This window comes from Saccopteryx bilineata, chromosome 2, assembly GCF_036850765.1.
Source record: "Saccopteryx bilineata isolate mSacBil1 chromosome 2, mSacBil1_pri_phased_curated, whole genome shotgun sequence".
In the NCBI taxonomy this organism is placed as follows: domain Eukaryota; kingdom Metazoa; phylum Chordata; class Mammalia; order Chiroptera; family Emballonuridae; genus Saccopteryx; species Saccopteryx bilineata.
Window position 1 is genome coordinate 33,878,602 of NC_089491.1, and position 12,999 is coordinate 33,891,600.

General features: G+C 50.4%; 1 protein-coding gene across 1 annotated transcript in view; it reads right to left on the minus strand.

Moving 5' to 3' along the window:
- The window catches only part of COL15A1 (collagen type XV alpha 1 chain), a 104,910-nt gene that overhangs the window by 17,580 nt on the left and 74,331 nt on the right, over positions 1–12,999 (minus strand). Inside the window, exons 23-30 of the mRNA XM_066256660.1 lie at positions 12,080–12,142; positions 9,698–9,766; positions 9,552–9,587; positions 6,944–6,997; positions 6,787–6,846; positions 5,195–5,263; positions 5,040–5,081; positions 2,495–2,540 (exon numbers count right to left, since the gene is read on the minus strand). Coding sequence (XP_066112757.1) covers positions 2,495–2,540; positions 5,040–5,081; positions 5,195–5,263; positions 6,787–6,846; positions 6,944–6,997; positions 9,552–9,587; positions 9,698–9,766; positions 12,080–12,142 — 439 coding nt within the window. The remainder of the gene's footprint in view (positions 1–2,494; positions 2,541–5,039; positions 5,082–5,194; positions 5,264–6,786; positions 6,847–6,943; positions 6,998–9,551; positions 9,588–9,697; positions 9,767–12,079; positions 12,143–12,999) is intronic.

Here is a 12,999-nt window from a genome sequence, read left to right on the forward strand (position 1 = left end):
GGGAGGCGGGATCTCAGGAGTGCCCGCAAAGGACAACGAAGGGTGCTAAGTAGTCTACTGACAAAGTTGGAAGAATTCCAGCTGTGCGACAGCCCACGTCCCACAGGGCTTGTGAGAAGCCCCCTCTGCAGAACTGGTATCATAGGCATCCCCTCCCCCTACTCTTTATAATGGAGAGAGGCATGAACTCTTTCTGGAAGTTCAGTCATTAGGAGAATCGATCCTTTCCCCCATCTTGATGGGTCATGGTCACTAGATCTTTGAATTCCTGGTTCCCCAGAGGCAAGAGAGATCAACTGACCAATGCTTTTGAGCTAGAGACAGGGGCACAGAGTGTAGATGAAGTTGGGGTTCAGTCTTCCCAGTGTGGGGGGAGGAATGTACCAGAGGCATGGCACCGCCAGCTGGGGTCAGTGGGAGATGCGGCCACACCTGGCTGGGCCCCACTGACCTGGGAGAGCAGCGGAAGCCAGGATCTGGAGGGCGGGGCTCTCGAGGTCTCCGCCACCCACAGGGAGACCGTGGTGCAGCCCAGAGACGGGTCAGTGAGACTACCACCCACATGGCTGGTCCTCTGAAGGAGCAGGCACAGAAGCAAGCAGGAGGATACCTGGGGCACCGGGGCCAGAATCCAGAAAGGTCTGCTCCCCCCCACCTCCCAGAGGAACCCCGTCAGGAAGGGACACCACTGGGGATCTGAGAGAGCAAATCCATGCCGGCCCCTCCTTCCCAACGCCCACCCAGAGCAGGAGGAGGGGAAAGCCTTGAACTGGATCTGAGCATGGAGTCTGAAAATAGCCTGAACTTTGTAACCACAGTGACAGAAAACCCATGGGGCCAGATATCATCAGGGAAACTACCACCTGGCCAGCTAGGGTGACAGAGCCCAGCCAGAAGGTGGTATTGGAAAGAAAGAAAAAAAAGGCCTTCACCTGTTTAAACTGCAAGTGTGCAGACTTCTCAATCAGAAGAGGGACAGAGGATGCGTGAGGACAGAGGACCAGAGTGAGCGCCCGCCTGCATGCTCCATTTCCTGGCCCTTCCCCCGCTCTGATGTGTGGAAGGTAAGCTCCTACAGAACTCGAACTTGCTGACATTACCAATCAAATGCTCAGAGCCAGGGCTCCTCACACTCTGTGTGCATGCACCTCAGCAGGGAGCTCGCCAGAACGCAGCTTCGGGTTCAGCAGGTCTGCGGTCAGGCCTGCAGAGGCTTCTGCAAGTCTAACGAGCTTCCTGGAGATGAAGACACTGCTGGTCCGAGCATGCTCTGCAGCAAAGCCCTTCTGAGCAGCCCTGGCTGTGCTCTGCACTAGCTCTTGGTATGTTGCATTACAGTGGTTTTTAAAATACTTTCACATAACAGAGCCTAAGTGCCTGGGTGGCAGGAACTGTAGAGAATTCACAGGGGACAGCACTAAGCAAGGAGAAGGTATCAGTCAGTGGTTGCTTTACGAACAAACTAACGAATAGACAAATGGAGTGCTTCTTGCCAACTAGGAAGCTCAGCCAAGATGTGTAGAATAGACAGATGGGTGACAAAAGCAAACAGAAGTGCCCAGTCCCGCAGCCTGTGCTCGGCTGTGAGCCCGCCTCCTAACACGTGGAGCGGGTCTTCCTGACCACCTAGTCCAGGCACAGCCAACATACGGCCCGCAGGCCGGATCCGGCTGGCATAATGAGTTTATGCGGCCCACGATTAAATTTTTAATATTCTCCGCTACTTTAAAATCTCAGCTACTAGAAGCGGAAGCGTCTTTGACTATTGGAAATCGAGATATTTAAGAAGATAGTGACATGTGGAAAAGAATTCCATCTGTGACTAATCTAGGGTTAACTTCCAATAATTGGTCGAATGAATTCACAATACTTCTTTACTTTTAAAAAAAATTCCATTATAAAGATTTACAACTTTTGTACTTGTCTGTACTCAATATGAACTGTTTGACGTTTAGCGGCGATGTGAAACCCACATTCTTCTAGGCGGAGTTTGCCAAATGTGCTGAATCAAGGGGCATTGTAGCATAGACAATAGCTGCAGCTGATAACTGAAAACGTGTCCAGGCTGTTTGTAAAACAAAATAATTGTTTTATTTGCGATATAACCCCTTCAAGCTCATTCTATTAATTAAATATTGTTTCCATTGATTGCGATACAGTTTAGATATTTATATGGTATGTAATTATATTTTTTATTAAAATATATTTTGATTAAAATAATATTATATATATTTTTTCACTCACATTTATTCATAAACAAATTACATAATAAAATTTTGTTTACTTAAATGAATCGTTTTTGTATTTAACATTTTTTAATTTTAATATTTTGTTCGGCCAGTGAAAAAAGTTTTCTTTCTAATCTGGCCCGGGGGCAAAAACTGTTGGCCATGCCTGACCTAGTCTATGCCATTGGTAAATAGAAACCTCCCCAGCAGAGACAGGAGGGTCTGGAAATATCCCAGGGAAACAATGTGAAGAAGGGAGCGTGTACCGTGAAAGGTGATGAGTTCTGAATTCCCAGGATGCGCGGTCCCAACCTGGAGACACAGAAAGGCAAGGTCATACACTGTAAACCCCTTCCTGGCATTTGGGTGCACGGGTAGCCACTGTCCCCTGTCCTGGCGGTCATGGAGTCAGGCTTTCCTTTGTCTCTGGGGGTCCTCAAAATCCCTGAGCTCCCCAGCACAGGAATGGCACACCTTCATCTGGGGGTGCTTATCAGAAAGCTGGTCTGGGATGGACTAACTCAGACCTCCTGGCCAAACAACTCTGCAAAGGGGAAGCCCAAAGCTTAAGGCAATAAATGTTGGTTCAGCCAACCATGAGTATTTCTGGGCTCCTTTCTTATCAGTTAGAATTGATTCATATGAGAGGTCAAGCATTAGGGCAAGTGATGTATCCAGCCGTGAAGCTGGGCTGTCATTAGTTTCACTACTGGGTATGGCCAGGGATGACCATAATGAAGAGAAACTGATGGCAGTGGTAATTAGCAAGGGAGGGTGGTTATCATTAGATTGGGAGGGCTATTCTGGACTCCACATTAAGTGCCAGGGGTCTGGAGTCCAAGCTGTTCTACATAATATTCCTTCCCAGATTCTTGTATTTCTTTACTTAGTAAAACAGAGCCGCCAGCAGCCATATTTTTCAGTCTACCTTCACCTTTTCCCCAGTTGATAAGTGGAAAGAGAATGATCCCTCTGGCGCCAGGATTCCCCTGCGCTTTGGGTGGAGGGTCACAAGCTGCTCAGAGGTCACCAGAGGAGATGGGGGAGGGAACGGGAATCTTCCAGGCAAAACATTTCTAGGTTAAGGATGAAGGCAGAGCGCCAAGCTGATACCTTGCAGCTTTCCTGATAAAGTTCCCCCACTCCAGGCATGCGCTGTAAATTGTGATGTTTGGAAAGGCACTGAAATTCAAAGGGGCTTGCAAAACACTGAATGGGAAAGGAAGTATTTTTTTTCCATGTGTCCACTTTGAGAACCGGTCAAGAAATGTCGATGGCTCTGCACCCATGGATCCAGCATCATGAAATAAAAAACTCAGCAAAAATGCTCTAATCTCATCTTTGGCTTCTTTTAAGTAACCTCATGTCCCCCGAAGGCCAGGGTTACTGCAAAAGGTCCTAATCCAGGCCATGGTAACTGCAGACTCAAGTTGTCAAATGCTGTCCCTTAGAAGCCTGAAACCATATTATTCAGGAGGCCCTTTGGGCGCTGACTCGTGGCGGGACCTGGAGGGGGCCTTTGCCTCTCTGGGCTGCAGCCAGTCACCCCTTCTGTACGAGGGAGGTGAGATGCAGCCCTCACTCCGCAGAGTCCCTCCAGCCCTGACACTTTATGTTTCCCCTCAGGACAGTGTAAGGATGCCCTGGGTTGCTGTTGTACTGATACAGATCTGGGAGCCAGCAGGCCTCTTGGTCACCTTATACAGGTGGGTCCTGTCCTCTGACTTCTGGGCCAGCATTCCCAGGTCCTGCGTTGCAGACTGGGGTGCCACAAAGTTTAGATGTGAGGTGTCTAGGCAAGCACAGCCAGACTGTATCCCTCAGAGCCTCTGACCCAAGCCTCCTCACCGCCCCCAACAGCCATCAGTTATCAACCCACTTTAAGGAATCTTTTAAAAATGTTTAATAATTTATTATTTTTAGAGAATGTTTCTAAACTGTCATTTGCAAGCTCCTGAGAACAGAAGCCACCTCTGTCTAGTTCACCCTTGTGTCCCCAGGGCCTAGTGGAATACTCAGCATTGGGTAAGTACTCAGGGAGTTATCTGTTGAACGATCAAGAGAATGATTATGCCCAGTCCTGTGACTGATGCTCACGCACAGGGGAAGGCCCAGCCTTCCGGGCTTTTCCCACAGAAACAGGATTCTCCTAATGCTGGTGAGGACTCAGGGACAGTGCCGCTGACTAGCTGGGTGAGCAGTCACAAGTCTGACCCCTCAGGCTTCCAGGGCCTGTACCTGCTGCCTGGCGGTCAGGGGAACCTAAGTAGTAGCCTAGCTCTGTCGCTCCAGTGACCTGGACAAGTCAGTGAGCTTGTCTGAGCCACAGTTTGCCTCCTCACTGTAAGGAGGAAAGAGAACCCTGCTCTCCGGTCGTGTGCTGTGCAGTGACGTGACAATGGGGACAGCACAGCACGTAGTCGTTTAGAGATCTGAGCCTGAAGTTCCCAGAGAGCACTGATTGGAATTGCTTTTTTTTTTTCTCATCTATATTTTTAAGGTGTCTGTTTTCCCTTGTTATACGGTGCCAAGCATGAACCTAATGTGGTCACGATAAAACAAAAGACACGGCTTTGTGACTGTGTGACAAGAAACACTGTCAGCCTGTGCACCCTTAGACGATCCAGCATGTTTTGTTACTGCAGTCTGTTTTCTAGAAGCTTCTAGTCATTTAAGGGTCTATATGGAAGTGATATAAGACATCAGAAAGGACGCTGATGGATAGAAAGAGCTGAAGACAAAGACTGATCGTCTTCTCTGAGTTGCTTTCTGGGCCAAAGCTCCTCACAGCAGTGGCTGGATGCTACTTACTGGCATTTTGCAGTGCGGCCGGGCTGGGATGGGGAAGACAGTCTGTGGGGAGTGAGAACAGAGAAGTGAGGCCATCAGGACACCTGACTGGGGTTCAGGTCAGATGGGGCCCACTTCCCCACAAAGGTCTCTCCCCCCACTCTTCCCCCACTTACTCCTTTGATGTTAACCACAGCCCCGGGTGGTCCAGGGGGCCCTGGAGGACCAGGTAAGCCAGGTGGGCCCTGAGGGGAGAAAAGAAAGGCCGTTCTTGAGCTCAGGTGACTGTGAGTGCAGAGGCAGCTGCGGGATACTTTCCCCAGGTTTTGGGGACACCAGAAGGAAAGGAGAGTCCCCTAATGCTAACTAATTTCTCCCATGGGAAAGCCAGTCCTTTCAACAGAGCCCGCCTACATACGTGACCTTATTGGACCTTTGCAACAACTCATGGGGAAGATAGCAGAGCACCCAGTATCATCTGTGGTTTACAGATGGAGATAGTGAGGCCCAGAGAGGGGAAGTGACCTGCTCAAGGCCACACAGCAACTTATGGCAGAACTGGGATTGAAACCCAGATTCTGACTCCAAGAGCAGTGCTCAGCCAACACTGAGTCTACCACCTCTCTATCCCTAGTATGGAGCAGCAAGTGAGGCTGGGGTGGGAGAAGGTCCTTCACACAAAATACGGTGCCTCGGAGAGTGCCTGATAAAAGCAAAAACAAATATAAAGCTCTTGCTAGGAAGCTGAGTCATTTTCAAAGCCAGGTCAGCGTGGCCTAATACCATCTACGTTTGCTCCTCTAAGCCTGGATCCCCAGCAGGATGTTGCAACAGGAGGGAGAGGCTCAGACCGCAGGCACGAGGAGTCTAGCCCACTCTGAAGCTGCACCGATCACCCTAAGTGAAGGCATTAGCGTCTGCTGTGCCTAGTAGCTCCAGCAGGCTTGAGTTTCTTTCCCCAATGAGCAGCCTTTCCCCAATGCTTCAGGAAAAGGGCTTTTGGGGATTTCTGGACATACAAAGCAGAGACAGTGTGGTGCAAACAGAAGCAGCATTGGGTTTAGACCTGCATTTGCATCTTAGCTTGGTGACCTTCAGTGAATCGTTTAACTTCTATAACCCCCAGTTTCCTCGGGTGTAAAACAAGGACCCCTCCAAGTGTCTCTCAGGAGAGTTACAGCAAGACTGAGACACTATCCTTAAAAGCACTTTGTACTGCGTCTGTGTCTGGCACACAGTAGGTGCTCAATAAACACTGGCTTCCTTATTCTAGACCTTGGATCCTGCTGATCTCCCCCCCCCCCCCCCCCCCCCCGTGTCTGCCATCCTGCGAAGCTCCCTAAGTAGGTGCTCTAGCTTTGCTATTCACTCATAAGCATTTACTGAGCTCCTGGTGGTGTGTGAAGTCCCAGGGATTGGGTAGTGGAGGAAGTCGCGGTATCACCCTAGTCAGACGACCTGGGATTTGGAACCAGATTTCCTGAGTATGCGCACAGGGCGGTCTCCTGCCTTCCCTCTGGAGTGTGGGAGAGGAAGTTTATGCTCCCTTCCACTAGGGGGCTTTTGGTGGCAGGAACCTCCTGAGAGTGAGCTGGAGGACAGAGTGGGCTGGAGGACATCTGGAAGTGGCAGCAGAGGAAGAAGAAAAGCCTTCTGCCCACAAGTCTCACTCACTGGAGCCGGTACTCTCTCCCCCTCCCCTGGACACTGGCCTTGGGGCTCCGGCCCCAGGCTGGTGTGGGGCTGGGGCAGGGGTTGTGGAGCTCACCGGCATCATGACCCCTCGATCTCCTTTCGTGCCCTTGAGGCCATTCAGTCCTGGACGACCCTGAAAACCACAGAAGACGCCTTAGTAAACCCACTCCACTGGCCAGCCTGACCCATGTGTCCTCTCTCACATCCAGTCTGGGAACACCAACACCTACAGGTCGTCCGGGGAAGCCAAATTCTCCTTTGTGTCCTGGAGGTCCTTTGGGCCCCTAGAAGCAAAACAAATATCAACCAGGTCAGAAAAGAACAGAAACTCAAGGGTCAGGGAGATGGGGGATTGTGGCAGGGGTGACAATGAACACCTGACAGGAGGAAGGAGGGTAAGCAGCAAGCACGAAGTATCCACCTGCCAACCTCCTTGTCTCCCGGCCTCTGTGCTCAGCTGGAACCCTTGCTCAGCCCCTCACCACCCCACACGCTCCTGTAAGCTCTACCCCATCCCAGACTCTGCGCCCAACCCTCTCCGGCAGTCAGGCTAATGACAGAACCCAGGTAGCCAGAAGCTGGCCAGCTTAGAACGTGGACCTCTGCACTACGTCTTATGTCCCACGGCTTTCCATATCCCCCATTGGAATAATGCAACCCTGCCTTGCCCCTTGTGCCAGCCGTCCTGATAATGTGCTCCAACACCTGGTTTCTGCTTTGTTCCTACCTGTGGTTAAGGACCAGAGTCTTGGCGGGGCACCCCAGTTCTCCAGATGAGTCCCTGACCTCTGGACCCTGTTCATTCCAGGGCTGGCTTTCAATGTCCAAATACTTTCGGAGCCACTGCCCTGTTCTAACCTCCTTCAGGAATCCTCATGCCTTCTGGCATCCCAGATGCATGAAATACATCACCTCTTCCCAGAACAAGGTCCACCTCCAGGCCATACTTTCCCATTCCTATAGCCATCTGCCCTGTTTCACACGGGAATGAGAGGCTTAAACCTGGGTCCCTTCTTCCTGTTGCTATTAACATAGATAGTCATGTCCCTGAAAATGGCAATTAAAGACTGAGTTGAAATAGGCCCTGGGTGTCAAGTACTCAGCTCATATTATTCTTAAGGAAAGAAAAGCAAGGACAGAGAATTAACAGGACACAGGCGACTAGGTGGTATGTTCTAGTGCAGAGCTTCTCAAACATCACTGTGCACTGGTGTCACCTGGGATCTTGTCAAAGTGCAGATCCGGCGAGTCTGGGGTGGGGTCTTAAGCTCTGCATTTCTAATCAGTCCCCAGTGGATACGGATCCAGAGCCATAAGTAGCAGGGCTGTAGTGAGTTTGTAAGGGAATTATGAGCTGCACTAGTCATAAGGGCCAGAGCTGGCCTGCAGGCACCTTCATGCCAATTAGAAGAAGGTGCTCACTTGCTGTCAGGGCTTGGTAAGCTGTGTACAGCGGCACTGTGGTGGGGACAACTTCCATGGCCATTGACAGCCGACTGTGGCCAACATGGTTAACTACTGGTGTTTCCCACGGAACTGAATATTAGTTACAGTAAGTGTTTAACCAGTAACACAAGACTCCTCCAACCTGCCTTAGCCCTCAGCTATCCCTCTCCAAGGCAGCCATTCTGCCTGACTTAAAGGACCAATGGCTTCAGAAGGTCTTGCGAAGGAATGCACTTGGGATGTTACGGGCCATTCATCAGGGACATGTGTCTGTTGGAGAAATGTGAGGTCCTTTCTCCCCAGGCCTGCAATCCAGCTTCAGCCAAACAAACTGTGTGCAGTTCTCCAGCCTAAAATGTTTCAGAAGAATGGAGGTGCTTGCTGGAGGTAGCGGGGTATGGCGGGAAAAACCTGGACGCAGACTCTGACTGACTGGGCTCAAATCCCCATGGTGCCACTGACAAGCTGTGTGACAGTGGGCAAGTCACTTAGCCTCTTTGACCTTGGTTTCTTGGTCTGTAAAATGGGTATTCGGAGATTCACCTGTGAGGGTGGTGAGGATGAAATGAATGAGCTGTGTGAAGTATCAATACAGTGTCTGACGCATAGTGGATGTTCTCCACCTCGGTTTTCTTTGTTTTGGGGGGAGAAACACATGACAGGAAAGCTTAGGGTTCATCCTGAGGAGACCTGGTAGCTTTAAAACTGTTTGGCAGCCTAGAAGGGTTACAGGTTCCTGAAGAAGTAAGGCTAGTCTAGTGCTAACTCAGTACCCTCTTTTCCAGGTAGGAAACAGAAGCCCAGAGAGAGGAGGATTAGCTCAAGACCTCACAGCAAATGAGCAGCAGATCCACGTCCAGAAACCACAAAGCCCGAAGTGACTTTCTGGGGTTCCCTGGGCAGTGGCAGTCTTTAGCTGGCGAGACCTGGGATACAACCATGAGTGTTCACTGCCATCCAGTTCTCCCCTCCTTCCCGGACACACAGCTAAACCACATTTCTGAGGCTCTGCCCACCCAGGCATCTGAGTTCTGGACAGCAGAATGTACCAGAAGTGATGTTCATCATTTTCCACGATCTCTTGTCCCCCTTCAACCTTGGCCTACTGGCTGGAAGATGCCAGCGTGACCCTGAATTCATAAGATGGTAGAGTCACAGGCTGTAAGCACCCTGGATCCCTGGAGGGGACACACCCAACTAGGAACAACCAGTTCCTATTGTGTTAAGCCACTGAGATTTTTATTTAATTCTAATTAGCCTACCCTGACACACATTTTGACACATAACTTTTTTTTAATCTCCACAAGTGGGACAACTCAGTGTAACTGAACTACAGTAGACGAAGTGCTTCCAACCCCAGTCCAGACCCAGGTGACAAACACTCCGGCTTACCATCGGCCCCGGGGCTCCATGCATTCCAGGTTCACCCTAAAAAACAGAGACACGAACTCATCACTCAGGGGAACACGGTTTGTAACAGAAAGAGAGACGGGATACCGAAGAGGCTGGGTGCCTTCGGGGTCTGGTGACATAATTACCTTCTCCCCCCTCAGCCTTTCCAGAGGAACGTCCCCCGTCAGAATGGCGCCCGGCTCTCCCTTCTCACCCTGCAATGCAGAGAACCTTTCAGTGAAGTGGGCTCCTCCTCGCCACTTAGCCAGAGGCTCCCCAAGACCTCTCAGTCCCACTGCCATGGTTTCTGTTGCCTTCAGCCCACACCTCAAACCTCGCTGCTTGGCTCAGACGTGACCATGACTGAAGTACTGCCATTGCCTCCTGAGGGACTGGACGTTCTCTGTGCTGTTCCCTCCACGCACCGGCACAGGCTGGGGTCCTGCCAGCCCCCCCGGGGTTCCCACTGTAGACAATCTGACATCCTCACTCTGCAGGAACCAGCCCAACGAGGTCCCTGCCACCTCTTGCTGCACAGCACCCCTCCGGGAACCTCTGGCTCCTAATATATTTGGTGACTTGCTTTCCTAACAACTTGACTCAAGATCTGTCCCTCCCAAGAATCTTTATTCTTGTTAAAACACCTGAAATTGGGAAAGAGATGAAGGTATAAACACTAGAAGTTTCTCTCAACAGAGGGTTCTGTGTCTCTACAAGGAACTTGGCCTCCAAACTCCAGCCTCCTGTGCACACTTGAGCAGGCAAAGTTTCTCAGTTGTTGGGGACCAGGGGACATGGGGACCAGGGGAGATGACAGAACAGAAACACAGGATCCTGTCTGCAGTAGAGCCATCTACTAAACCAGAAGGCTTCCAAGAAGATAAGTGCCCTGAGAAAAGGCCACATAGAGGAATGTCCTATATCACTCTGAGGCTTTGGCCCCAGACTTCCATACTGGCCCTTGGGGAGCTGGGCTGGACCCTGTTCAAGTCTCCCTTCAGTGGGGCCAGAAGCAGACAAAGCAAGCAGAGCAGCTTCTCCTCTCCACCCCACTAAGCCCAGACCTGAGATTAGGATCTTACCACTCCGCTGGTGAGGAAAGGCAGTCCTGAGCACGCCAGCAGCAAGAAGGAGCAGGTACAAAAGCATTAGAGGCAGAGCAGGAGAAAGCGAGTTTTCTGTTAGGTCTGGAGCAGAACTGCCTGGGTGACCAACCCAGTTCTCAAGGTGGTGGGGACAGGGGGAGGGGATGGCACAAGGGTCCCTCAAATCCATCTGACCTCATCATGTAGACACAGAGTGTTTGCTACAAGAGCCACTCTTGCTTGACCAGGCCCCTCCTAAGCCAGAGCTGCCCTGGACCCATCCATCCCCACAGGCCCCTGAAAGCTAAAATACCCCAAGACTCATGCCATGTGGTGTTAAACTTTGGTCCCTTTTCCCTGCACACCAAACTCTCCGCCGCTGGGAACTGTGGTCCAACAGACACCGGAGCCTCCTCCTTGGGGCTAGTGTGGAATGGTGGGGGGAGGGAAGAAAGAGAAAAGCCTAATACTTGCTAACATTCCTTCATCTTTGATACACCCCACCCTCCTTGACTCCCCAAGGCAGGCTCAGAGAGGCTCCCATTGGCTTTGCACAACTGGCTTTGCACAGACTTCCATCACAGCAGGAACCACACTTTCTGTTGGCCCTTTGCAGTCCATTCCTCTTATCCTATTACTGTATCCTTAGTGCTGAGCACAGGAATCTGGCTGGTACACGTGGGGGATGGATGTAAGATGGATGAGTCCATAAATGGGTGGATGAATAAATGCATCCACTCCAGCAGCTCTGCAATCTGTTCATGGATGTCACTTCTCCTTACCGATAAACACCAAGTGGGAAGTTAATCCCAAGAGGCACATGTGCAGGGTACAAAGGTCAGTTCAGTGCTCTGCAAGTTCCCAGGACATGCTCTGCATACCAAATATTTATTTCCAAGATTCTGGACCAAGACTGCCATTCTTTGATCCAACAAATCTTCTGAGTGCCGTTTGTTTAGCAGGACCTGTGCTAAGGACTGGAGCTACAGAAACAGGGCTGGCTGAGGTCTGCCCTTAGGAACACACGCTATCACGGGGGTGCCCAGCAGGCAGTTAGCCGAAGCACAGCGCAGGGGGAAACAGCAGTCAAGGGAGTATTGGTTGAGTCCTTTTCCCAAACTAGGATGGAAACCAGTTTCTCCACCCACAGCCCACCTTCACCCTAGGAACCTTGAGATGGTGAAAGTTAACAAATGCAGAGTGACTGCTAATAGATAGGCAGTTCTTTGGGGCAAAATAAAAACAGTCCTGGAATTAGGTGGTGGTGATGGTTGTACAACCTTGTGAAGATACTAAAAAAACCAATGAGTTCTATAATCTAAAGGGATGGTCTATGAATTATATCTTAAATTAAAAAGATAGTGAATAGCTACTTTCAGCCAATCTGAAACATTTAGTAAATTCTGGAGCCTGACCCCTTACAGCTATCTGGTCCCCTCTTACCTGTTCTCCTTTTAGTCCTGGAAATCCAGGCACGCCTGTGTCACCTTTTGGTCCTCTGGGGCCCTAGAAGGAATCATGGGGGGGGGGAGGGAGGATATTTTAGTGTTTGCTAAGACTGAAGTGCTTTATCCAAATGAAAGTACTTTCTTAAAAAGTAGAATAGAGAGTGCCATTATCCTGGTAGGTGAAAGACACAAGTAGTCATAATATTGATATTTTCCTGATTTTAAGTGGCCTAGAAATTGTGGTCTGGTGGAAAGAAGAGAGTGCTGAGCATTAGGAGGCCTGAAGGCCCCATGTCTCTTTGCGCTCTGGTTTCCTCCAATGGGCACTATGGAAACAGCCTGGTCCTGTTGCCTTTGTCTCCCCATGGGTCCTCCAGGCCATCCTGTAGCTGGCCTTCTGCCACCACTCACCTTCCATTTCCCACCCCTGCTCTGCTCCTCACTATCTGTGGGACGGTATCTAGATATCCTTGGCTTGATACCCAAACCCAGCCCAGCCAGTTTCAGCATCTCATCTTCTGTTCCCCACCACCCACAAGAAGGGAGCTTTCCCTTTATCCTCTCTGTTCTCCCTGCTGCCTCTGCACTTCTCTTCATGCCATTCTTCCTGCAAAAATGCCTGTCTACCCTTTTGCAGAGCCAAATTCTTCACACCCAGTCCAAGGCGACCTTTTCTCAACTCCAGCAGACAGTTACTGTGACAATGATTCACATAGCCAGATATCTGCCCTAAAAGGCATTTCAACACTATCGCTATTTGGTGTTTTGCAAGTCCCTGTCTTGTCTTCTGGGTTAAAGGCGAGATACCCATTAGAGCCCTTTCTACATGAAAATGCACTGTTACCTGCCACAGTGGAAGCCCCAGGGTGGGCACACAGTCTATTAATTATTGGAAGTCTAGTTGGTGCTTCTGCT